At 34.4% G+C, this 25472-nt stretch overlaps 1 protein-coding gene across 1 annotated transcript; it reads left to right on the top strand.

The window, feature by feature from the left end:
• Window positions 1-799: 799 nt before the first annotated feature.
• Window positions 800-25001, top strand: LOC147075785 (uncharacterized). Its single transcript, XM_085942087.1, has 9 exons — window positions 800-949; window positions 3450-3786; window positions 5159-5318; window positions 6679-6758; window positions 10789-10883; window positions 11863-12334; window positions 15633-15717; window positions 22709-22843; window positions 23291-25001. The coding sequence occupies exons 1-9, from the start codon at window positions 887-889 to the stop codon at window positions 23850-23852; spliced, it is 1989 nt and encodes a 662-aa protein (XP_085798213.1). The 5' UTR covers window positions 800-886; the 3' UTR covers window positions 23853-25001.
• The last annotated feature ends 471 nt before the right edge of the window (window positions 25002-25472 follow it).

Raw genomic sequence — 25472 nt, 5'->3', positions numbered from 1 at the left:
GAGTGTGGAATAATATGGGATAAACTTAAACACGTGTAAAGAATACTATTTCGTTCTGACAACAGCTCTCGATTTGTGCGCTGATGTTCATTCAATATTGGTGTATTTGAATGTTACAACACATAACAGACTATTGCACGTCTATACGTGTGGTTTATTTTCGTAGAACACTCACACATTCAAAACATTGCGTCAAAATGTAGTGTATTGGGGAATAGCCTATCGGAATTCTCGAATTGGAATCGTAATTCGGGTTCTGTGGGCAGAACTCAGGTATACCAAAATAAATATCATTGATTCATCAGCCCACCAGTGTTGCCAACCGTACTATAATTATAGTATTTGTACTATAATTTTTGTCCGCGTACTATATACGATATAAAACAGGTATAGTACGCCCAAAATACTATAATTTTGAATATCGGAAAAATATGTAAAAAGTACTAAAATTTCGATATTTTCATTAGATAAATTGGTGCAAAGTACTATAATTTCACAATATAAGTAGATTTGGAGAAAAACGTAAAAAAAATGCTCGAAAAGGAAAAACGTAGGTAACAAAAATTCTTGACTTTGGTAAAAAATGAAATTTCTTGAATTCTTCGGTAAACATTTTTGGTCGGAATAGGTACCTAAATAAAAAGGGGTCTCGGAGTTTCTCAAATTCTCCGTTATTTTTTTCTGAGAAATAAAAAACCTATACATTTTCAACAGATGACAACGCGTACTATATTTTTCCCCCAAATACTATAATTCCACTTTGAAAAAATGGCACCACTGCAGCCCACCACTAGCAAAAGTTTTACCGATCATAATAAATTTACTTTGCGGGCGGTGTTGTACGCGGCATTTATTTTGATGACAGCAAAAGTATTTGAGAATTGTCATGGAAAGCAAAAAAGATTGTGCTAAACTCTTCAGTTGTTTGGATTACGACAAAGAAACAATGGTAAAGATCAAATTATAACAATACTCAAAGACCTAAATTAATTATTGTCTTGTTCTCATTCTGTTATCAATATTTGACAAAATTTAATGTTATCCTTATCATTGAACCCTTTCATGTTTTAAAATTACATTTTATAGTCAATGACACTCAATGATCACAAAATGAAACTAACCCTCAATTTATGTTTTCATAAATAATATCTTGATCTGAAACCATAGTTTAAATTTTGCAATGTTTTATGTCTGGTTTTATGGTTTATTTAGTTAATTTAGTAGGTACTAAATAAAGAAAATGTTTCTACAGGAGGACCTCGACTTTCGCACATAATTGGTTCCTGAAAAGGTGTGCGAATGTTGAATGTTCGAAAGTAGAGGGAAGTAAAAAAAAATTAATTGTGTGTATTTTGAAATATTTATTTATCAAGTAAATATAAGATGTTTAAAAGACATGTTTAAGTGGGGTTTGCGGGTGTTTCCCTTAAAAAGTTATCAAGAGTTAACTCTTTGCCACTCTTCTTTTTATTATTTTAAATAAAATATTTTAAATGGTAAATCATTAACTTTACAATATTGCTTAACTGCTGGCACAAAATGTAAAGTGAACCAATCTTTTAATATTAACGCAGTAAACCCAGGCTTTTTTATTTGATTACTGTAAGCAGTTCTTTATCCTTCCCTTTCAATGCTCTGGGATTTTCTGGTTGATAAATTAACATTGGCATCAATTTTAAATCACCAGCCAAGTTTCCACCAAGAAGCAATGTCAATCGGTTGTTAGAAGGTTTATGCCCTGGGGCAACTGATTCTTCCTTAGATAAGAATGTACGACTAGGCATTTTTTTCCAAAATAAACCTGTGTCATCTACATTAAATATTTGGCTAGAGGAATATTCTCCATCTTCAATAATTTTGGATAATGAGGAAATAAATTCTTTTGCAGCATTTTTATCCGCATCAGCCGATTTTCCAGTGAATTTAATATAAACCAACTGTTACTTGCTTGAAAAATCGTGTTAGAATCTTCTTTTTCTAGCCTTCCAATCTTTGTACAAACTAAGAGCCTTCGCTTGAATAATTGAAATATTCAGAGGGACATCTTTTTGATGTTGGTCGTCGATCCATGATGACAAATATTTTTCCATTTCATCCATAATGTGTCCTTGTCCCGTGTCCTTTAGAAACAACCTTTAAAGATAATATATTTCCACAATTTTGAACGTATTCCTTAATTTTATTTTTATTTTTCAAAATTGAACATATCGTAGTAGACCTGTTTGTATCATACGAACGTCCGATTGAAGCAAAAGATTCACCGCAATCAGAACGTCATGTGAAGTTTATAAGTCCTTGATTTCTTTTTGTTCGTATCAACACTGCAGTTTTTCCGTTTCTCACTCATGTTTATAAATTTTTAGGGTGAAATATTTCAAATGAAGAAAATTAGCAAAACGTACAACATGACACGCCCGCACGCGCTTTTGCGCAAGCCACCTATCCTAGCTAACTCACAAGCAAAGTGACGGGTGCGAGCAGGATGCAAGTGACGCAAGAAATGCACTTGCTTGTGAGCGAGCGAGAAGGGGATATCTTAACCCCACGGCCAGCGCGACGTTTTAAAAAAACGATTTTTTTTGAAATGTGCGAAATAGCGAATTGTGCGAAAGTCGAACGTTCGTAAGTCGAGGTCCGCCTGTATATAGAAATGCTACTAAATAGTTTGGCAAAGAATTTAAGCCAATTCCAAGAATCATAAATTGTATAAACACATTGTAGTACATACTTAGGTACTTTCCTACTATTTAATTTTTTTCAAAAGTTATTAACAATATGACCATCCACATTGACATGTTACTTAATAGTTACCGCGTTGTCAATAATTGATCTATCATTTCCATACGATATTTTACTTATGTTAAATTATATATTTTTTTTCATTATTAGGCGAAACAAATAATAGTATAATAGCGCCTGTGCACATGCATGGATTTATTTGCACTAATAGTGTGTATTATAAACTATCAGGATAATAACTGTAATGTAAATAACATGTAAAAGTGCTGACTGTTTCCCCAACGTCAATTCTTCAAGAGTAAGCGAGACGCGATGTTGTCATTTTACGATACTATTTGACAGGTTGTGAAAATTGGTTAACCTCGCAATGAGTCTGTTCCAATAATTGTACACAACAACGGATTTTTTCAAAGTTGACAATATATTTTGAGCGTATGTTACTTTTATAAATGTTTAGGAAAATACATAATTCAAACTCATTGCTTAATTTTATATTGTCAGTGAGCTTTTGAAATTTCATCGATTTAGTGTGTAGTTATCATTGGCGTGTACCTATTACCTATTCATCAGTAGTAATATCTTCTTATTTCCTGTAAATATACCTGACAAGTGTGTTCTTTTTCTCTGATTTCTGGTCTACACAGCCTACCTCATTCCAAAAGTCACCCTTTGCCACTGCAATACGTAATAAATACTTTATGTAATTCTAGGGAAGTCAGTCAGCAGTTTTGCTGTATGGTGAATTTGGTGCCTGGCATGACGGCAACTTTATACGCTATGATTCCAAGATTACAGTTTCTAAGACATCTGTAAAAAATACAGTGTGGCATATGAAAACTAATTTGGAAAAAGAAGCCATATTGAAAGATATAGCATTGAAATTCCAAAAATATACCAAGGATATATCAGATATTGAATTAACAAAAAGAGGAATAAAGGAAGCGACAACCAAAGAAGATGTCAACAAAATTGTTCAATATTTCAACTGCTACGCAAAATGGGTTCATCTTTTGAAAAATTTCAATGGTGAAAACTGGGAACGTCGAGGTAAATTATTTATGCATTGTCTTTCATATAATAACCAAAGATGGTCTTCTTTTATGGAGATGGAGACTAAATGTATGAAATTGAAGCAAAAAAAAAACCTCTGTAGCTCTATTCTAACATGCCGCGTGTGTTCTAAAAAATGATTGTATCCGCGATAAATGATAACACTATTTAACCGGTTATCTCGCCCTATGAGGCCGTGATCGACAGGTCGCACATACAAACTTTGCAAGTTATCTCGACCGACTTTAAACTCAAATTACTAGCCACTGTTGATTGATTTGCATAATCTAAAAAATTAAACACACGGTGACATTTGTTTGAATAATTATGAAATACTAAGCCACAAATTATTGACATTACAGCGATTTTAGTAAGAGCTTCGCTCTGCATTGAACATGTGTCATTAAAAATCTGCGGCCTGTCAGATACTAACATAGTAATATCGTGAGGCATAGAAAAGGTTAACCCATGTTCGAATCTGCGAATGGTGATGCAGGTCGCGATGTTTGCCGCAAATTTTATCCGTGACCTCTGTGGAGTGCAAGATCATTAAATTCGTATATGTCTTACCACCAAATAATATATAAAAATCGTATTAATTACACTATGAATATATTTAAAAGATACTTAAGATTCCATATAATTAGTTTCGTAAAGGTTTCACTTAAAATTGCGTAGTTTACGTAATTATTTGTTCGTTTCAAAAATGACAATGATTTTATAATGTCAAATGGTTCAGGCAAGTTCTTTGATTTTCATACAATAGCTGTAAGTATCATTTTGATTGATATTCCTTATGATTGACATCCTAGGGACTGTGAAATATGTGGAGACAATACTTGTAAATCATCCGTATTCTGCAATAATTTCGTTGTTATTTTATAATTTGAAGCAGAGGTGCATATTCGCAATACTGAAATTACACAATGACATGTCATATTCTCTGGTGTGCATGCGCATTCCAAAAAAACTTAATCAATTTGTTATAATACGCATGTGCAAGGGAAGTTGCAGATGCCCTGGTTTTACACTCACGGTGCGAAATGTTTAAAATAAATATAAAGGATAATAAGGCTTCAAAATTATATAAATAGATTATCTACAACGTTTAAGGAATGTCCAGGCTTATGCTCTGAAAATACCATAAAATCTCCATTTTGACCTTAAACGAGTACATAAATTTATATTAATGGATAGTGTAGGTACAATTAAATTCGACTTCAATTTCACATTTCACAGATCTCACATATTGTTCTATCAAAGCGGACATTTGATTATAAAATTTAGCTTTAAATAAATACCTGTGAAAAGATAGCAGGGAAGCATCTTAAACATACAGTGTGATTAATATCATAATGTTTTATTCCAGATATGGTACGATTGTATTTGGATGATAGTTCACCATTATTATACTTTGGACTGACAATCGCCGCTGCCTTCACCGCTGGTAATAGAGTGGAAATAATCGCAGGAGACAACATTACATGTACTTTAATGTACATCACAACTTTACTAAACCAATTTACAAGGTACATACTTAACCTGAAATAAATAAAATCAACATAAGTATTTTTGCTTCTCTATATCTTTAAGCAGAGGTAAACTAGTTTGTGATCATGATTACATTTATAGCTGAGAATGGAGTGCCAGACACAATTTTATTTCCAATGATACTTACCGTTAGACAGAGACGACTTCATTATATCATCGGTGTAACTGCAATAATATTATATGGTATGGTTTATACACAGTTTTTTTTTATTGAAAGTAGAATTTATCATTCCTACATGGTTTGATTTAAGCCGATATCGAGAAAACTTTTGGTCGATTTAGAAATTTGAATACACCAATCAATGCGTCGTATCACAACAGAATAATAGCAAAAAAGATAAAAACAATATACATAACCAGATTATTTTGTTTTACTGTTTAAAGCGTCAATTACATTGGGCTACTTTACGAGCTGTTTGTTGGCGAATTTAATAGCGGGCGATTCAGCTACTGCGATTATGATGATGACACACAAGACTTTCCATTCGCTGAGAAGCCACAAGCCAGCGACTATTTTGACAGAACGTAATTGGTTTTTTACCGGGAGGTTGCTACTGCGCTCTGCTGTGCAGACGCAGTAGGCCCACACGCCGGCGTGTAGCGTGTAAAGTTGACCGGCTTTCAACTTTTCTCGGTAAAGTGTTTACAATCTGCTTGTTGGCTTGTTCGATGATTACACTGGGCGACTTTACAGGCAGATTGTAAATTCGCCAACAAACAGCTCGTAAAGTAACTCAATGTAATAATTGACGCTTAATCAAATGAGAATCATAAAATGTTTTTTAAAAAAAGTATCATGGAACATTTAGCTACATTATTTAAATTCTATATAACAAAAAATTAAAACATAAAAAGGGTTTTTTTAACGTTAATAAGTAATGAAATCTATGAAATAGGATTATCGAGTTTTGGCATGTAACTTTGTCTGACTTGTACACTAAAGATTGGCTATGGTTTTATCCATTCCTTGCCTATGTATCATTAACCGGTTCTATGCCTTCAGCGAGTTTTCTTGCTCTATGAGGCCGTGATCGCAATGCCGCACATACAAGTTTCACGAGTTATCTCGTCCGACTTTAAACTCAAATTACTAGCCACTGTCGATTGATTTGCATAATCTAAAATACTAAACACACAGTGACATCTGTTTGAATAATTATGAAATGCTAAGCCACAAATTATCGGTGTTACAGCGATTTTAGTAAGAGCTTCGCTCTACATTCAACGTGTGTCGTTTAAAATCTGTGGCCTGTCAAATACTGCCATAGTAATATCATGAGGCATAGAAAAGGTTAATAAAATATTATTGATTTCTGTTTTGTTTTTTTATTTCCATAGTTATCCATGTGAATCTCTGAGTATTATCTCGGAACGTCTTTGTGAAGCGACTTTCTTCACTCCCCCCAATGATAAAAAAGGTATGGAATGGCATGATATCTTTATGAATTCAGGTGTTGAGAATTAAATGAGTACAAAAATGATATATTATAAACACGTGAGTTAGAAGCAGTTTTCACATCACTACATTCCTACCTACTTATACATGAAACTGGATTCAAAGACTAAGGCATAAAGCCCATTGACGCAGCGAGTGGGGCGCTCGCGCAAAATTTCTACAAGTGGCGCGTAAATCGTCAAAAATACAACGTAATCAAATACGCCAGCGCACATTGGATTAGACGACGCCTTGTGCCCGCCTGCCGCATGAGTCACTGTTTTTCGCTTCTCAGCGATACGATTTAACGAAAATACAACGGAGTCCATTCATTAAACACAGCAAGCAAAATCACGCTCCTCGAAGCGTCGTCGATAAGACGGGCGAGAAGCCATTATTAAGAACAGTGTACGCTTTGTTTAGTTATTGCGTGTCTGATATTTAATTACAAGCCCCGAAAAATAATATAATATTTTTATTGCTTTGTTATGAGAGACGCTGTAATAATAATTATTTTGTGCTTCTTGGGCCCCTTATTACATAGGTGAAGGGTAATGCGCGGCAAGAGGCGTGTGATTATGGTTATGAATATACGCTTCTTACGCCGACTGCGCCCGCTCGTCCGTCTTGATGGGCTTTATGCCTAACTGCTTTGTATGAAAATATTTAACCATTTTATTCTCAACATTGAAATATATCCCATGGACATGGTGTATAAAATGTCAATATTATTTTTATAGTAACCATAATATAATTTTAATGTTTTGACGTCACCTGTCCACTTTGAAAAATCAAAAACATTAATAAACACAAAAAAATATCAATATTGTTTTGTGTATTAGTAATGAATAATCATCCGGGAAAGACACCTCGGGTACAGAATGTTAAAAACAGTTACATATATATAGAATTTACTAGGTATCAAATATTTTAATTCAAAGTTGCGCTTGTATTGGTTCAACCTTCAGCATCTCAATTAATTATTTTATTAACTTGTTATGTAGGTATATGAAATCAACTCTTTATTATTAACGGTGTATGATCACAGTCATGATGAGCCATTATTAATTTTGGTCAATGAATTAGGTATCTGATTAGAAATACAGTACACTCTCAGTAATCCGCCGCTCGATTATCCGACAACTACTATAATCCGCTGTTATTTTTACTAGTTGAAAGCACAAAATCAAGCTCTATAATTCGCCGGTATTCAATTGTCAAATTCAGTAGTCCGCCGCGTACAAGTATAGAGCGCAGATGAGACAAGTTTATTTTGGAAACTTCTCCATCGTAAAACGTATGTTCATCGCAAAGAAAGTAATGTACCAGGGAGGAAACTGCCCAAGGACCGCATCACAATTATGCCATGCTCCAATGCAACCGAGACACACGAACTGAAGCTTTTGGTCTTAGGGAAAGTCAGGAATCCTAAGCCATTCAAGAATATCTGCCTCACTGAACAACTGGTTGTGTCAAGTGATTTACTGTTTAATATTTAGTTAATAAACTTAGTTTATAAATATGTATAATTTAGTAAATACTTGATTTTGATTATAAATAAAACCGTAATTTGATAGTACAAATTTCTAAAAAAAAAAATCTATTTTTACGAAATACCTGTTTTAATATTTACCATATTTTGTAATATATATTATATATAGTATATTTTACTACATTATATAAATATCGATAATCTAGACCAGTGCTTCTCAAACTTTTTCATACCGCGGCTCCCTGAAATAAGAAAAAATAAATCCATGGCTCCCCTCCCCAAAAATTTTAGTCTTTAGTGACCATCAGTATTTAAATATTTCATTTACTTGCTTGTAAAGCAAAAATTAAAAAAAAGATGACTTCAAATCAATTACAGCTAAAACAATTTAATGAGAGGGGGGGAGGGGTGATTGCATATTTTTACGTCGTAAATCAATATCCGGTACAATGTTTAAAATGCTAATTCGCAGGGTTTGCTCAAAGTCTCCATTTAAAGACACGTACCTGTGTTTATTTTTATTACCAGTAATGATGATAATGCTATTTCGCATAGTTAGGTATGTTGTCGCAAAAGGAATTATGATTTACAATACTGCTTTTACGATTGACAGATATTCTTGCTGTCACCTTATCCAAAATTCTGCAAGACTTCTTTCATTAAATTCAACTTCAAGGGAATTATCTAATCTAATATCAACCAATTCTTCCTGAGCTGCCCACGTAATATGATTATATTTTAAGGATTATCAAATGGTGTTCTTATGCAATTCTACTTTTAGTATTCATTTACGTTTGGGAAATATATGTTGAAAAATCGTTGTGATTCGACAATGTATAACACTTTTAATTGAAGTCGAGAGTGACATTTCATTGGTGGGAAGACACTCTCAATCAAGCATGAAAACATGTCAGTGCATCCTTGGTTAATTAATACCTTTTGACCACGAAGAAATCCACCAAATATGAAGTAAAACACATCCATTTTTCATAACTAAAGTGGGAAGAAAGATCTAATTTTTTGTCATGAAGTAAGAGGCTAAGTTCATTACTAAATTTTACAATTCTTATCCATATTGGATAAAGTATTGTGATTGTGTAAAAATTCGACCTCGAGATTTTGGCTGATTTGTATCAGGTATCGTCCAGTGATCACGTTATGATTTTTGTTTTTTTCAAATACTGAAATATTTCACGGCTCCCTGGCAGGAGCTCCACGGCCCCCTGGGGGGCTGCGCTCCCCAGTTTGAGAAGTACTGATCTAGACTACTGATAGACAAACAAATATTAAAATTACAAACACTAATTACTAATTTCATCTACAATTCATTTAAAAATTGTCACGAAATCCGAAGAAATACCTGGTAGCCATTGAAGAGATTAACCTTTTCCACTCGAAAATTTTTTTATAGGTACATACCACCCACTCGAGACTTTTTTCCGTAAAAAGCATAATTTCAATATAAAACATTTAATTGGTGAAAAAAATGTAAAATTTTTTTTTTTTTTTATTTCTATAAAATAGATTTATAATGAATATACTGTACTTATTTTTAGTTTATTTATAATTCTTCATTGTGTGGTATTTCACAAAGCAATCTCCAATATGTAATCCTGGCTTATCACAGAATCGTAATGAAATAGCGGTATGTAGAGAAGTGGCTATAAAGTGTAAATCGTCCATACATATAGTTATGACTGTAAATATGATCCAAATGATTTGCCTTCAAATACACTTGTAATATAAGCAGCCGTCTCGTAAATTTTCTAAATTAGTTTCGGGCTCATAACAACTCATTCCCAGTGCGGTACACCTTATCAAAAGATTTCTCAAAAAATAATAAATCGATACGTAATAATTTTCATTTGACTCATTTGACTCAAGATTCTGAATCGGCATAATATAATAGTAAGTACTGTCATCAAAAACAGTCTATTCAAATATAAAACTGTAAACTATACGAGACGCCCCTGCGCAAGCGAGAACCAATAAAAAAAATAAACACTTCAAAATCATGCGTGACAAACAACTTCAGTTCACTCTAGTCTGGGAACGTTCAATAAATAAAATTTATGTGACAAAAAAACATTGCTTGCAAGCAAGCGACCTACGAATAAAAAAAGAGAAGATTCCGATAAAAATACTATGTAGAAATTACGCACGCAGTATTCTTTTGCCGACTTCTTTCTCAGATAAATGTAATAACTTATTATTATTCATTCTTACTTGATTGAAATCGCATTATAAAAATTGCTGAAAATATTACAAAAAATGACTTTATTGGCGTGCCGCCGCTACGGCGGCACTCGAGTAATACGGGAAACTTCTAATGCCGCCGATACGGCGGCACTCGAGTGTTAAGGGTTAATAACCATTCTACCACCCATAACATTATCCATTATTGAATTTAATCCTGGAACCAAAATGTACATTTTGAGTTACTATACTACATAACTTTTATCATTATTAACAGTAAATCTATCCTATCAAAATTCCATTAAGACATGTCATATTTTTACAGTGAAAATAGGTTCGGTGATGACAGTTTATGAAAACTGCGATCAGGACTCTGCCGCAGATATGGTTATTTATGCTGCTTGTTCACGTAGGGAATATGTAAGTATTTGTAGACTTCAATAATGATTCTACCCTTGTAATATTCACCTTACTCTCTATAGAATTAATAAGGTATTCAAATATTGCTAATTTAATTGGCAGCTGAAAAAAAGGAAGAAGTACACGCGGTGGAAACCCAAGAATATATTACGTTAAAAAACAACCGTGAAAGTCGCAAACATTATATAACTGATTTCCTAAACTTAAATCTAACTAATTGAAGGCGTCCCCTATAAAAGGGGTTTATAAATACATTGGTATCAAAAGTGATTTTATTGTATTTAAAGGGTTTATTTAACAGTATACACAGCGCGGAGAATTTAATTTTAATATCGCCACACTTCTTATCAAAATTCATTCGAAAAGGTTGGCTAACGTGGAAGAGGGGTCTACATGCGATGTACAATTTGATACTTTTACTTAGATTTTTTTTATTGTTTGCTCTATTACGTGTTATCTTAAAATATTATTTTTAAAATAAGAAAATCTTTATCTTTAAAAATATACACAGAACACCTTTTTTTTACACTTACAAAACACAACATTTTTGTTTTTGCATATAGACCCTTTTTATAGGGATCCCTTCAATAATTGTAGTTAACAAAGACATGGCAGAAAGAGAGGTTGCATGTGTTAAACTATTTTTCTTCTTATTAATGGCATTAAATTCATCCAAATAACCATGAAACTCTTAAAATATAATAAAAACCTGATAGATCAACTTCAGACTTTGTATTTATTATCTCAATGTAAATTTACAACATTTAGATAGTCGTCATATCAATTGATTGGATGTAACGAGTTGAATACAGAAAACGTAAAGTGAATCGCTCAAGTCTGGGGCTTAGTGCTGTTTTTAATTGCCACACGGCTAAATGATACACGGCAGAAAATGCCAGTTTTCAACCTGCCATGTATTTTTACAAGTCACTTTATATTTTCAATTTGTTTTTTCTGATAATTTATCTGCATCTTTCAGTTACCATGGTCGCTGAAGAGACTTCTCGTGCAAGAGTCCGTCTATTCAACGTTTTTGGTAAAAGTCAGCGAAAGATTAGCCAAAGTAAAGCCACGCTCACCTACCGATGCAGACACAGGCATTGCTGAACTGAATAATCTGCTTGCGGCAAGACACATCGATACGTCTAAACCCATGATTTTACTGAATGACATTTCACCGCACCTAATAAAACAGTTAGCAACTGGAGAATTTTTCACTTCAATAATCTCAGTCCAATCATTCAGGACAACTAAAGAGGCAGTTTCCTTGATCAACAGTGTTCCAACGTCTGCTTTATCAGTGTGGTGCGAGAACCAGTCGGTGAGCAATGAGATTTCACTGCTTGCGAATGTTACCTGTGTCTGGCAGAATTTATTCGGCCACATCTGTCCTACCGTTCCAATGGAAGTGAAATTTGATACTGAGAACAGATTTATCGGTGGAAAACGAGGTACATAATATAATATAATACTTTTATCCAAATACATAATTAACATTTTACCTACTGTGCAAAATTTCGCAAAGTATATACGGCAATACTGGCAATTTATGATAAAAATCAGTTAAATTCGATCACACAGCATTCAAATGTTTACCTCTCTGGGGTTTAGATTTATTGAATGAATTCTGTGATTTAAATCAGTTTATTTGAATATAAATAATATTTATAAATGTTTTCATCTACCATACGATAAAGTATGTATGTATGAAAACAAAAACGTTTGACTGACAAAGTTTAGTGTGCACTATTTGTGTCAGCCAGTTATTTGTAACAGCCTACTTTCACCTTTCGCCACTGATATGTACATAATATGGTAGATTTTAATTCATTTATTTCATTATTCATATAGAGTGTATCATGTAGAGGTGTATCAAGAATTATCGAGAAATAATCAGAAACGGCCAAACTCGAATCCGATATTTCGAGAATTTTTATTTCACGAGAAATCATCAATTATTAGAGTCTCGAAAAATTGTCACTAGGCTAAGCTGCCGATCGCAGCTGGAATTTAAAAGAAAGTGAATGGAATTTCTCAAAAAATTTGCATTTCTCAAGAAACTTCATTTCTCCGTCAAAATTCTGAATGGAATTGCTTAAATTTTGCAGTTAAAAATCTCTGGCCAAAAGGAGAAGAATTTACCCGGTTTTTGGCTGGAAGTGCTAAAGAAAACTCTCGAATTTCATTCTGAATGGAATGATGATTTCTCCAGAATCTTGAGACATCAAAAGACCAATTTAAAATTTTGAGAATACAAATATTCTTGATTTAGAGAATTCTCGAATCTCGAGAAATGTAAATGGTCGAGAAATCACAAGCTCTATAATTATTATGCATGGCTTTTATTTAATATACAACTGGTAGAAAACCGTGTGTGGTTCTGCTACCAGTGGCGAGGGGTGGATGTAGGCTGTTAAGATTCGACATAAATAGTGCACACTAAACTTTGTCGGTCATACATGTTTGTATTCATTGAACTAAGAATACAATTTGCAGATGGTGCTGATTAGTTTTTAAAAATCAATTAAACCCTGCCTAACAAAACCATAATAGTTTAGGTATGGCATATGGGCGATCCGACAATAGTGCACACTTTTTCAGTCATAGTTATTTGTTTTCGTTGAATTAAGAATAACAGATGGTGTTGGTTAGTTTTTTTTAAATCATTAAACCCTGCCTACATCAAACCTCAGGTCACAGGGACAGCACTGAAGCTGCAAAGGTTCAGGAGCTATAGCGCCAACATATCAGTGATGTCCTGAATCGCCCACCTCCATTGCATCCCTTCGATATTCCATCGGAGATCACCGCCCTCGGAATCACTACTGCATCAGGATTCTGCGAAGATCCTCCGACCACTGCTGAAATTAAAGAGGCAGTCAAAAGACTGAAACGCAAGAAAGCTCCTGGAGATGATAGTATCCATGCAGAATTTCTGCTCTGCGGACTGAGCGCCATATTGCCGTCCTTGTGTGACCTTCTGCGCGAGGTGTGGGAGAGGGAACAGTGCCCCAGAGCCTGGAGGGATGGTACCGTGGTTACTCTGCACAAAAAGGGTGACCCACAAGATTAATAATTACAGAGGTATCACTCTCCTCAGCGTTCCCGGGAAGGTGTTAGCGCATATTCTCCTGTACAGGATTAGAAGTCCCATGCTGGAGGTTTTGCGTGCGCAGCAGAATGGATTTGTCCCAGGGAAGTCCTGCTCGGAGCATATTTCTACTCTCCGATGCCTCCTGCAACAGTATCAAGAGATGAATATACCTGTCGCCTGCTACTTCGTGGAATATGAAAAGGCATTTGACAGCCCTCATCGTGAATCTCTGTGGCAAATTCTGCTAGGCTATGGTGTCCCACGGAAACTAGTCGGCGTGATAAGTGCTCTCTACACCAATACAGAGTGTAACGTGAGAGCAGCCAGAACATCCTCTGACCTCTTTGAAATCATGTCAGGAGTCAAGGAAGGATGTGCACTTGCGCCCTTTCTTTTTATCATCATGATGGATTTCATAATGCTTATTAAGATGGTTCGCCCTGTAGGATACAGCTACATCATGATGACACAACCGATCTATGCGAATAAGACTGTGCGACTTGGAGTATGCAGATGACGCAGTCGTGTTTGACTCGACGATCGAACGGTTGGAGGTAACCGTGAACAGGCTCACCGCGAACTCGAAACGTGTGGGTCTTCATCTGAATGCGGCTAAGACCAAATTCATGTGCAGTGCTGCATGCATCGACGCCGACACTCCTCTGCGGGTTTCTGGTCTGCCCGTCGAGCTGGTGTCCAGGTTCAAATACTTAGGTGCCACGGTTACCGACGATGGTGGTATTTATAGTGAGCTTGGAATCCGCATGGGTATGGCAGGGTATGCATTCAACCAACTTGGAGTCGCATGGAGGTACAAGGCTGTATTCTGTGAGGACCAAATGTCGTTTGTTTAACGCGTGCGTGCTACCTGTGCTCCCGCATGGCTGTGAGACATGGCATCTTACTAAGCTTCAAGAGTCTCGGCTTTTGAGCTTTGAGAATCGATGTCTCCGCCGAATCTTAGGGGTACATTGGTACGACCGCGTTACAAACACCCGAGTTCGTGAGCAGACACAGCAGCTTTCGGTGATTGAGGCTATCACGAAGAGACGTTTTACGTGGCTGGGACACGTATTCCGGATGCCGCCAAAGAGTGTGACTTCGTACCCTTGTGGCACAGCCTCAAGGGTTCCATCGCCGTGACCGGCCCTCCCTCACCCGGCAGCGGTGCTACAGGTGCGACCTACGTGTTGCAGGTCTGACATGGCGGGAGGCACAAGAGTTGGCGATGGACCGGGGGAAGTGGCGCGAACTTGTGGTATTGCCTTCTATCTATAAAATATCGAAAATTATGTATGGTTTAATGGCAGAATTTTAGATATTTATATCTACTATGGCTTGGATTAGGCAGGGGTTAATTGAATTTTAAAAACTAAAAAACACTATCAACAATTGTAGTCTTAGTTCAATGAAAACAAATACGTTTGACTGATAAAGCTTAGTTTACACTAATTATGTCAAATCTTAACACCCGTCCTCTACCCTTCGTCACTGTCTACTAGTATATTTAAATGTCTCTCATGTGGGTATGACACCTACCTGCCATATTAATAAAAAATCATTTTCAATATAGAAGATTCCATGCTGTATCTATCTATAATATTTGACTAATTCATTATACATATAATAATATATTTCACTATTATGGGTTTCAGGAATTCTTGATGAAATGGTTGTTACAAAATTGAAGTCGGAAAATACAACTGGAATCCAGAATACAAATCACTATCTTGTGAAGAGGTATGTGCCTGCAATTTTTCAATTACCTTTGAAGAGTTATTTAGATGTGTTTTTTTTTATGTATTTGTCTTTGTATTCGGTAATGTAGGTCAGCCAATCGCTCGATAATGATGGCCAAAAAAGAAGTACATTAGAATTGCTTATAACATATTTGTATGTTTAAAATAATTGATTTACCCCCCCTTTCCCGTTTAAAGCGGGACGTCCAAAGACGTCATTTTTGTATGAGCGGCGTTCCGTTCACGGAAAAGTCGGACATCATTGGCAGCCATCCGGTTAAGCATCGGCCTATAGCTATAGCTATATCGGCCTATATATGGGTCCCAGATTCGAATCCTGGGTCTGGCAAGTACACATATTGTTTTTCAATCTGTGTATGGACCTAAGGCCATTCGCTCACGCAGAAACTGTAATCTTACAAACTGGTTGGTGATGAAACTCATAAACTGGCCAGTGACTGATGCTTCGCACACGGCGATACTGAAACCTAATAATCTCAAACTGTCAAACCCATTGTCTTTCCTACTTCATTCTAAGATTTTTCCGTAATATCTTTACGGGAATATTCTGGCAGCCTGTAATTATACAGGCAGGAGTATTTCTCAACATCTGCCACATATTTTAAATTAAAAATCGGTTCGCCCAGTTTTAACTTTTGACGTCTTGACTTGCTATTGCTTGTTTAATTCAGTTCAGTGCTAGCAATTTTGGTAAGAAAATATGATTTTTTCATCGAATCTACTGATATTGGTACCACTGTTTAATGGGTGACTGGCAACTGAGAGACTGGGAGACTAGTACGTCGCGTCTCCTCGGTTTCAGAACTGGTTTTGAAACTGAGAGATTCCAGTCTTGCCGTCAGCGAGCCGCCATTGAAATACATTAGCTAGATACTGGAGTTTCAGTCTCGTCTTTTTTGAGTATTAACGTGAGCGGATGGCCTAATAGGTTGAGCAAGTGGCTGACATCCATTTCTCGTAAAAACAAAATCTGTTATACAAACCTCCACTCTGTTGAGGCCCAAATGATCCTATTAGGATCGGATATGGTTGGGAATGTTATTGGTTCAGATCCACCCTTGCTGACGAATGTATTTTTCAATGTTCATAAAATATTCCATTCACCATGTTGATAAACCACTGAAACTTTCTATACATATCGCACCGTGAGTGTAAAACCAAGGCATCTGCAAATTTTTCAATTTCGAGATTAAATGCAAAACAACTGCAAAAGTTGTGAACTTGATAATGTAATAGTGAAATAACTGAAAGAACATGCAATATAATGTAGATATGCATTAACCAAATATTATGGTTTTTTTTTAGAAACTCTATTTCTCCTAACAAAACGAAAACTTCAAACCCTAATATATCCAAATAAAGATTTTGCAGATGCCTTGGTTTTACACTCACGGTGCAATATTATTTGACTACTGCTAAATTCTCATTTCTTTGTCTCATAATATGGTCGTCATTTCATGATAATATGTATGTGAGTGATAAGGTAATTTTCCAATCCACAAATTTCAATAGTGTATACCCAATTCCTAAGAAGAGACATAATATCGTTAGGTATGTAAGAAACACTTTGTGTATAACTAAATTTCACTAAAAACTGGAGATATTATAATCATTTGTGGTATACCTATCAGATATGCAGATTTAGGTTTATTTTCTTCCAACTGGTAACATTAAAATGTGGATTAAAAAACTTGTTAATGTGGATGAAAGTGATAATAGCTCGACGTAATCGGATCTGCCCATCTATTCTATACACAAGGCTGCTGTCGCCGGCTATCGAGGGTAGTTTATCATATTTATATATTGAGACTGTTACCTAATTGTTAAAATAAGTTGACTGTCTGAACTTTGTGTATAGAATAGATGCGACGACACAATGCATTAAAAACAACATCCATAAGTTTTGAATTCCATCTGTTGGTACACTTAAATCAGCGCTCGGAATGGAGCGGAACGCCCCGGAGCGCCGTTCCGGTTCGTGAATTCGTTGACAATTCCGTTCCGTCTCGTGGATTCTTCGAATCTACCGTTCCTTCTCGTGGAATCCTGATAGCGAGATGTCTCGTAAAATTCTCGAGCCTCATCAGAATATTTAATATAGCGTTCCGGTTCAGATTGTGTTGAAATTGAGGAATATGAATTGGTATATAAATATATTTAAAGAAAAAAAAAAAATATTAAACAATGATTTTACTTGTTGACTACCCCTGATTTTTAATAATTCGTACATGTCGATAATAACAGGCAAATTTCTTAGAAATGCATCTAGGTATATTTTTTCCTAACAATGCATTTCTAGACAACCCATGCCTGATAATAAAAAATACAGTTTTTATTGAAGAAAGCACCCTTACATGACTGTATTGCTCTCTTCCGTTTTCTTTAAGACAATATGAGATAATAGTATATTATTCTATTCTTCAGTGCTATTCAACAAGTTTTTTTTGCTTGCAGACAAAATCACAAAATACATCATTTATTTAGGGTAGGTACCTACTACTAATATCGATAATAACGTTAAATTATTACGCACCTTTTTTTTGATTTTCAATTAAAACACATGAAATATCTACATAGGTATTGTGAAAAATAATTCATTTGTTAATTAATGTTTTATGAATAAATAAATTACCTTTGTGTAGGTATCTACCAAGGCTTGGATTTTAGACACTTTGGTATGAACCACAGGGCTTAGCTGACTTGGGTAAGAGTGTAAATCGCGAGTTACCAAACAGTTATGATTTTGAGTACATTAAATTTGTAATCAATACGGGAGTGGAAGTCACAATATTTTATGGAATGAAACGGGAGAGAAATGGATGGAAGAAACAAAACAATAACTGTCCGATTGACGATTGCGTAAAATATAGGATATAGGATAGCTAACTTTAGGTACTAGGTAGGCTTGACGCATTCATAGTTTTCACAATACATCATAAGACAATCGAGGCCGTTCATTAGTCGACCTGTTGATATTAGATGGTATGCAACCAACAAGGTGTCTTCCCATCGATATGGAGCGATATACATCCAAGGAGGTTTAATAGCGCTATTGTGCAAGTAAATTAAAATGTCTGTGGTCTCTGTACAATTTTTGCGTTTATGGGCATCTTCATCAGGGGGAACGAACAAATTTAAACGTTCATAGTATTACCCATATCATGCTGAGCTAGGTACCTACTCTTATTTTTTATTTCGGTTTTAGTTCGGCAGAAATATTTCGCAGTGAAAAAATACTCGTAGATAGGTACCTACCTAAACTCTTTACCTATCCTTCATGTTATACAGAAAATAAAGCTAATGGAAAAATATATTGTTGAGGATATTAAAATAACCATAGTAATACGGTCCTTTGAAATAAATCAATATAGGTAGGTATCTACTTAGTCCATATTTTTGTTTCACAAAACTTCTACGTAGCAAAGCTGTTTACTACTCAATAATAATACAATGAATCCTACCTATTGTGCATTGAAAAAAATATTGTCGGTGAAGATTTATGGCTTGAAGAGATTTTTTTGTCTCAAAAAAAGGTTTTATAAACAATAACTAATAAATAGCACATGTAATTTTTGATTTGAGGGCTTTGAAAGAATAAATTTTCTTACAAAATATTAGTTTAAACAGCAATCCTCGACTAACAAGAGGTCGTGGTCGTGGTCATTTACATCGTCGTAGTATTTATTTATAAAACCATAATAATTATAAAAAAGTACATACCCACCTAAATCAAGTAGGTACTATAATAATTATCGTGTCTTGATTGTGAGTTTTTGTTGGTGTTTTGAATTATTGTTTGTCTTGTGATTGGAGAAACTTGTCGCATACTATGCAAACCACAAACATAGTGGTACTATGATAGTACTAAGGATTTTTATATAGGTACCTACTGTACAATAATAGCAGAGTACAAATGAGTAAAAATAACAAAACTGTGTAGGTATTGCCAAGTGGTAACGACGAAATCTTAGAACAATGTATTTTGAGTTGTTTCCCTATAGAAGTTGGGTATCGAATAGGACCTTACACTCCGGTGATTTGGGTAAATGTCTAAACTCTATCTTATACCTAGTAACATAAAAAGCGAATAAATATTATGTATTAGTTATTAATTTCATATACCTATTATCGCAAAGGTATTTGAGTCATCATAGGGAGATTTAAAATACTGTAGAAAAATTGACGCGGCATTTTGTTTAGGAACATCACTGTGTGACGTGATTTTTCTCACCCTCATATGCACCTATATATTATATAATACATAACATATAGATTGCATTGAGCAAATAATACATTGCGAAAACTCATGCGATAGATGTTGTCGAAATAAAAGAGGTAGCATACATTTTAATAAAATCATAGAGGAATCCAATGGGAATTTACTTACATAATAATTAATAGTTTCAACAACATCAGAAACCTATTAGAATAAATTATCCCACATGCCCACATGGTGTAAATATTTGAATATTTTTTTCTAATATCTACAAGTCTGGGGTTGTTTAAAATTATGCATATTTAATAATGAATGCTACATTCGTAAAACTTGTGTATTCATTAAGTACGTAATTTTATTAAATTAATTCATTATGAACCATGCTCCTACTTTTTCGTACATGATGGATTTTGATGTGATTAAAAAATTGTTTAATCAAAATATTTCCAATTTAGGTACTAGCTTTAAATAAAGTAGCATGTAACTTGGTTTAACCAATGTACTTATCTTCTGTTTGAGACTTTCACAGTTGTTTGTCATCGTAATTGATTTTTGGGTTTTCACCGTGTGTAATTCTTTATTCTTTGCTCGACGTTTCGGGCTTGTTGCAGAGGCCATTATCAAGAGATATTATATGATATCGAGGAAAGAAGGAAGAAGTACACGTGGTGAAAACCCAAAAATCAATAACGATAAGGTATCTTCACTCATGTTTCCATTTACACTTATTTACATGTTTTTATTCAAACTACTGACGAAACAAATGGACAATTCTATTGGTTTGTCCATTATTTCATATATTTTTATGTTTCCTACTCCAATTAGATTCATATACTTACATTTAGGTATACATATTTGTACAATTATTATTATTATGAATGATGTATTTTTTAGTAAACGATTTCGTAAACTTATATTATGATATATTTTTTATGTTACAACTGATTCGGGCGAAGGTGATGAGGAAAATGTTTTATAAAGTACATTATGTAAAACTAAGATATTTTTTTATATTACAGATATTATATCTAATATTGCACATTTTTGAAAAATTATTGAGCGTTCCTGTTCGTAAAATTTTCCATTTCGAGCACTGACTTAAATGAAAAAAAAGAGCTTTTAAAATTACTTGCCATTGCACTGATACATAATATGTTTAATAAAAGACAAATTTTTAAAGCAAATGTATTACCAAAAAATGTCAATGCCAGCTGATTAAAAATGGTATTATTAACTCATTTAGTGCTAACACCGCGGCTGGCGCGGTTTGAAACAGTTGGCCGTTCAATATAATTAATGTGTTATTTAAATGTGGTAATTAAAACTTCAGCAGTGATTGTATTAATTGAGTTGCTGGAGATTAAACACGTACAAGCTATCAACATTCCCTGTAATATTTTCTTATTGATGTGCGCAAATATTCACCATTTTGAGAAATGAAGTAGTCAAATTATTATTCTGCAACAAAATATATCAACCTAACAAAGAAGTAATTATTTGCATGTTAACCTGATTTAGGTGTTGCTAGATTTGGCGACTGTAATAAAATGTTAGCCTTTGTTTAGTCTATTTAGGCAAACCAAAAATCTGTTATTACATACTTAACATTCTACACAATTTCTGGACGCGGAGGTTGTAAACAGTTGTGAATGTAAAATTGGTTAAGGCTCGATGTCATTGAGCTACTTTACAAGCTGCTTATTGGCGTATTTACAATCTGCTTGTAAACTCGCCCAGTGTCATCATCGAACACACTAACAAGCAGATTGTAAACAATCTACCGAGAAAAGTTGAAAACCGGGCTACTTTACACGCTACACGCTGGCGTTTGGGCCTATCTGTGTCTGCGCAGTATAGCGATAATGGCGACCTCCCGGTAAATAAATGAACTACGTCCTGTCAAAATAGTCGCTAGCTAGTGGTTTCTGAGCGAGTGGAAAGTTTTGTGTGTCATCATCACAATCGCACTAGCTGACTCGCCCGCTTTTAAATTCGCCAACAAGCAGCTTATAAAGTAGCTCGATGTCATCGAACTTTTAGGAGAATTTTTCACATCATTACATACATTTTATCTATGTATGAAGCTGGCTTCAAAAATTTAGTCGTTTTGTATGAAAAGATATAACCATTGTATTCCTGACATTAGAGTATCTCCTGTGGACATGATGTGCAAAACGTTTGACTTGTCACACGAATAAACGGATATAATACTTAAGGTACTAAAACTACAATAATAAAGGATCATTTGGGAACGGGACTTCATCTATAGAATGTTGAAAACAGTTATATAGAATTTACAATCTCATATTTATTCACTCAAGTTGGTCATAGGTGCACTTGTATTTATGGTATTTGATTGTAGGTGGATTATTAGTGAAACATGTGTGAACAAATTTGTCTTCCGTTTATTTGATTTGATTAAGTAAAATTTTAATTTAGCTTTGTGTGTGTGAGCGTGTGCCTTCTACCGAGACCTTGGATGGACTGAGTCATGATTAAGTTGAGCGGGACACTACATATTTGTTTAATCCTCAGCACTTGCATGTGATGCAGTCCGAAATCAGTACTCAACAACAGTCACAACTCTTCAAAATGAATATGTGTGTTTATTCAACATGTTATGGAAAACATACATAAATCTACAACCTTTACGGAAGTCATTTTGGGTATTTTATGGGTCACACCACTTCTCCGCTATTTTAATTATTGATTGTTACATAATTAAGGTTCACATGATTTTTATTTTAAATTTCAGTAATGTTTTTTCCACGTGTGTGAGTATGGCCAGAAAAATGCAAGGCCCATGGGGAGCCATGGACAATGATGCAAGATCAGACATCTTCATAAAGGTTGCGGGGGCTCTTGATAAAAAACGTGACCACTACGCCAGGTATAAAATATTTTTTCTCTATCGATTTTTCGTATTCATTCATTCATCATGTCACTACAATCCAATGTGGATATTGACTACCGCCATGATATGTCTTCAGTCAGACCACTATAGTCAACGACCAACTTTTTTCCTTTTAGTCGTTATGTTGTACAACATTCATAAAAGAATCGTGTGATTAAAATTTATCGTGAAACGCTGTTCTGTGTTATCAGATGTTTATAAAATGAAGATGATATTAAGCTTGACAAATTTTACAAGCAGTATTGAACGAGCGATACAGTTGCTCACAGCAAGCATAGTTTCCATGCTGGATCCCACCACTTAGCCACAGTGTAGCCAACTACGGTGACAAAAATATGTGTAATTCCAATATAGTTTTATATAATATTATATTCGACATTGTATTCTACAGATGTATAATTTTTTTGTTTGTTTTTTTTATAGTGTTCAAAAGGAGATGGGATATTCTGAACCAGAGAAGATATTTGATGATGTAATTGCACATCTTTATTACGCGGCGGAGATTTGCGCAAAGCGTAAAAATGAGTGCGTCATCAACGACAAGAAGATGTGTCTGAGTCTTTTGAGGCCTTTGGGGGTCATTTACATCGGAGCGCTTTACGATTCTTTGAACTTGGTGAAACTTGCAACATCGGTGGTTATGTTTGGCAACTCTGTAATCTATAACGTCAGGACTCCGATCCTCTTTGAATTATGCCAAGATATGCGAGACAATGGATTTCCCATCATTCAATCCGTCAATAATCCGTATGAGCATGATATTTCGAATATTATCAAATGTGACCAAGTTAATGGCATTTGGGTAATAGATAATAATGCCGGCTCAATAGTCACCCCAAATACCGTTGATGAAAACAATACAACAGTTTTGCAAAATGGTATTGATACAGCCTTACGTCTCTCTCGTGATAGTGACTTCATGGAAATGCGATTTTCTACAAGGAAAAACATTTGGAGCACATTTGGGGAAACATTTTCAAATTAATTCCGTTTTTATAAGTTTATTTAGTAATATTTAAAAATTTATTATTTTTATGAAACATTCGTATATTAGGTATAATACATCATCTAACATTCCAAAATATTCCAAATTTAATATTTTTAGGAAATACAATAAAATTTACCAAAGAATCGGCATTTATTATCATTGATTGTTCTATATTGTAAATCTCAAGCTTAGTCCAAACCAGGAACATCTGTATGTGAACATTTTTTTCCATCCGCGCCAGAAAATAAAAATACCTAGATATTTGTACAGCAACATACTTGCATCCAATCATCGCAGAAAATTTCAATTTTTCCACGTGGTTATTAAAATTGGATCAACGTTTATATTTTCTCCATTTTACTTTGCATTTTGACTGAAATATCACAGTGGTAAATTTTTGCGTTTTATGTGATGATCGCATAGCTTGTACATTCATTGTAATGCAACTGTTTATCGAATTGTTTTGATAATTGTTACAAAACAATTATTTTTCTATTTGAACAAAAAAACAAAACACGTTGGAAACAAAAAAAGCAGTTTCTATTCTCATAAAATGTTGACAAGTCAATAAAAATGTCATTTCGTGTTTATTAGTATACATAAATTTTAGAATACTTTAGAAGATACACATATAAGAAAGAAATTGTACATCTTTGTTGACTTGCCAAGATCTTAAGAAAATAGAAAATGCTATATTTGTTTCCAGTGCCCCCCAATGCAGTGCGATGATCGTATAAGTAATATCACACCATTATACTTGAAGGTTACAATTTGAACTGCACCATACATAGTATAATGGTAGCAGTTATATTCTTATGATAATATTAATTCTAATCTTTTTATTCATGTGCCAAATTCCTTAAATTAGCTAGCTGTTAATAGGTTGATGTATACCTACTGTAATTACAAAATAGGTTACAGTTTCCGCAGAAGTGTCAAATCATTTCTATTGTACAAATAATCATTTATAGAGACGTACAGTAAAAACAAAGATTCAGTTCGTGGATTGTATGAGTACGAATACCTACGAATATGCGCTCATCAGCTGCCAGGTATTTAGTATTTCTCCCCATCCGCACGCACACTATCGACCAACCGAATCATTGTTTTGTTTTTACTGTACATACATATTTTTTTAAATATATATTCTTTTTAAAAATAAATACACTGTTTTCTTTATTATTATTATTCTGCCTATTTTTACTAGTACCTACATATGTGATATTAAGTATGTTCCAGCAAACCGAAGCCAAAAAAATCAAACCGGACTGTCCGAAACCGTCAGATTTTTGCGGGAACGCGATTTCCGACAACTAGTTAGATTGCCAGTACCTAAAATTAATTCAATAATTTATTTGTCTAAAACAGCAATACATTTATTGAAATGTCAACTTGTCATGAAGCTCCAATCTTCGTCGTTTACAATAACACAAATTTAATTGTCATTCATTTATTTTAAATATATTATAAAATATATAATTTATAAGACAAAGGCAATTATAAATTAATTACTGAAGACTAGCTATCATCTCGATTTTTCTTAATCCTAAAAATATTATTAGGTAACGCAATATATTAAGGAAATGACAGATACGGAATATAATGAAAATGGCCAGG

The sequence above is a fragment of the Rhyacophila brunnea genome, unplaced genomic scaffold (assembly GCF_057557595.1).
Source record: "Rhyacophila brunnea isolate RB1 unplaced genomic scaffold, BYU_Rbru_1.0 scaffold_14, whole genome shotgun sequence".
Lineage (NCBI taxonomy): Eukaryota > Metazoa > Arthropoda > Insecta > Trichoptera > Rhyacophilidae > Rhyacophila > Rhyacophila brunnea.
Note: the sequence above shows the minus strand (reverse complement) of the source record. Positions and strands in the feature narration are given on the sequence as shown.

Excerpts from the sequence above, each read along its gene's own strand:
- LOC147075785 (XM_085942087.1), top strand. The coding sequence starts at position 887 with ATGGAAAGCAAAAAAGATTGTGCTAAACTCTTCAGTTGTTTGGATTAC. Across the intron at positions 950-3,449 it reads ATTACGACAAAGAAACAATG|GGAAGTCAGTCAGCAGTTTT; the intron begins GTAAAGATCAAA and ends ATGTAATTCTAG. Across the intron at positions 22,844-23,290 it reads AAACGTGACCACTACGCCAG|TGTTCAAAAGGAGATGGGAT; the intron begins GTATAAAATATT and ends TTTTTTTTATAG.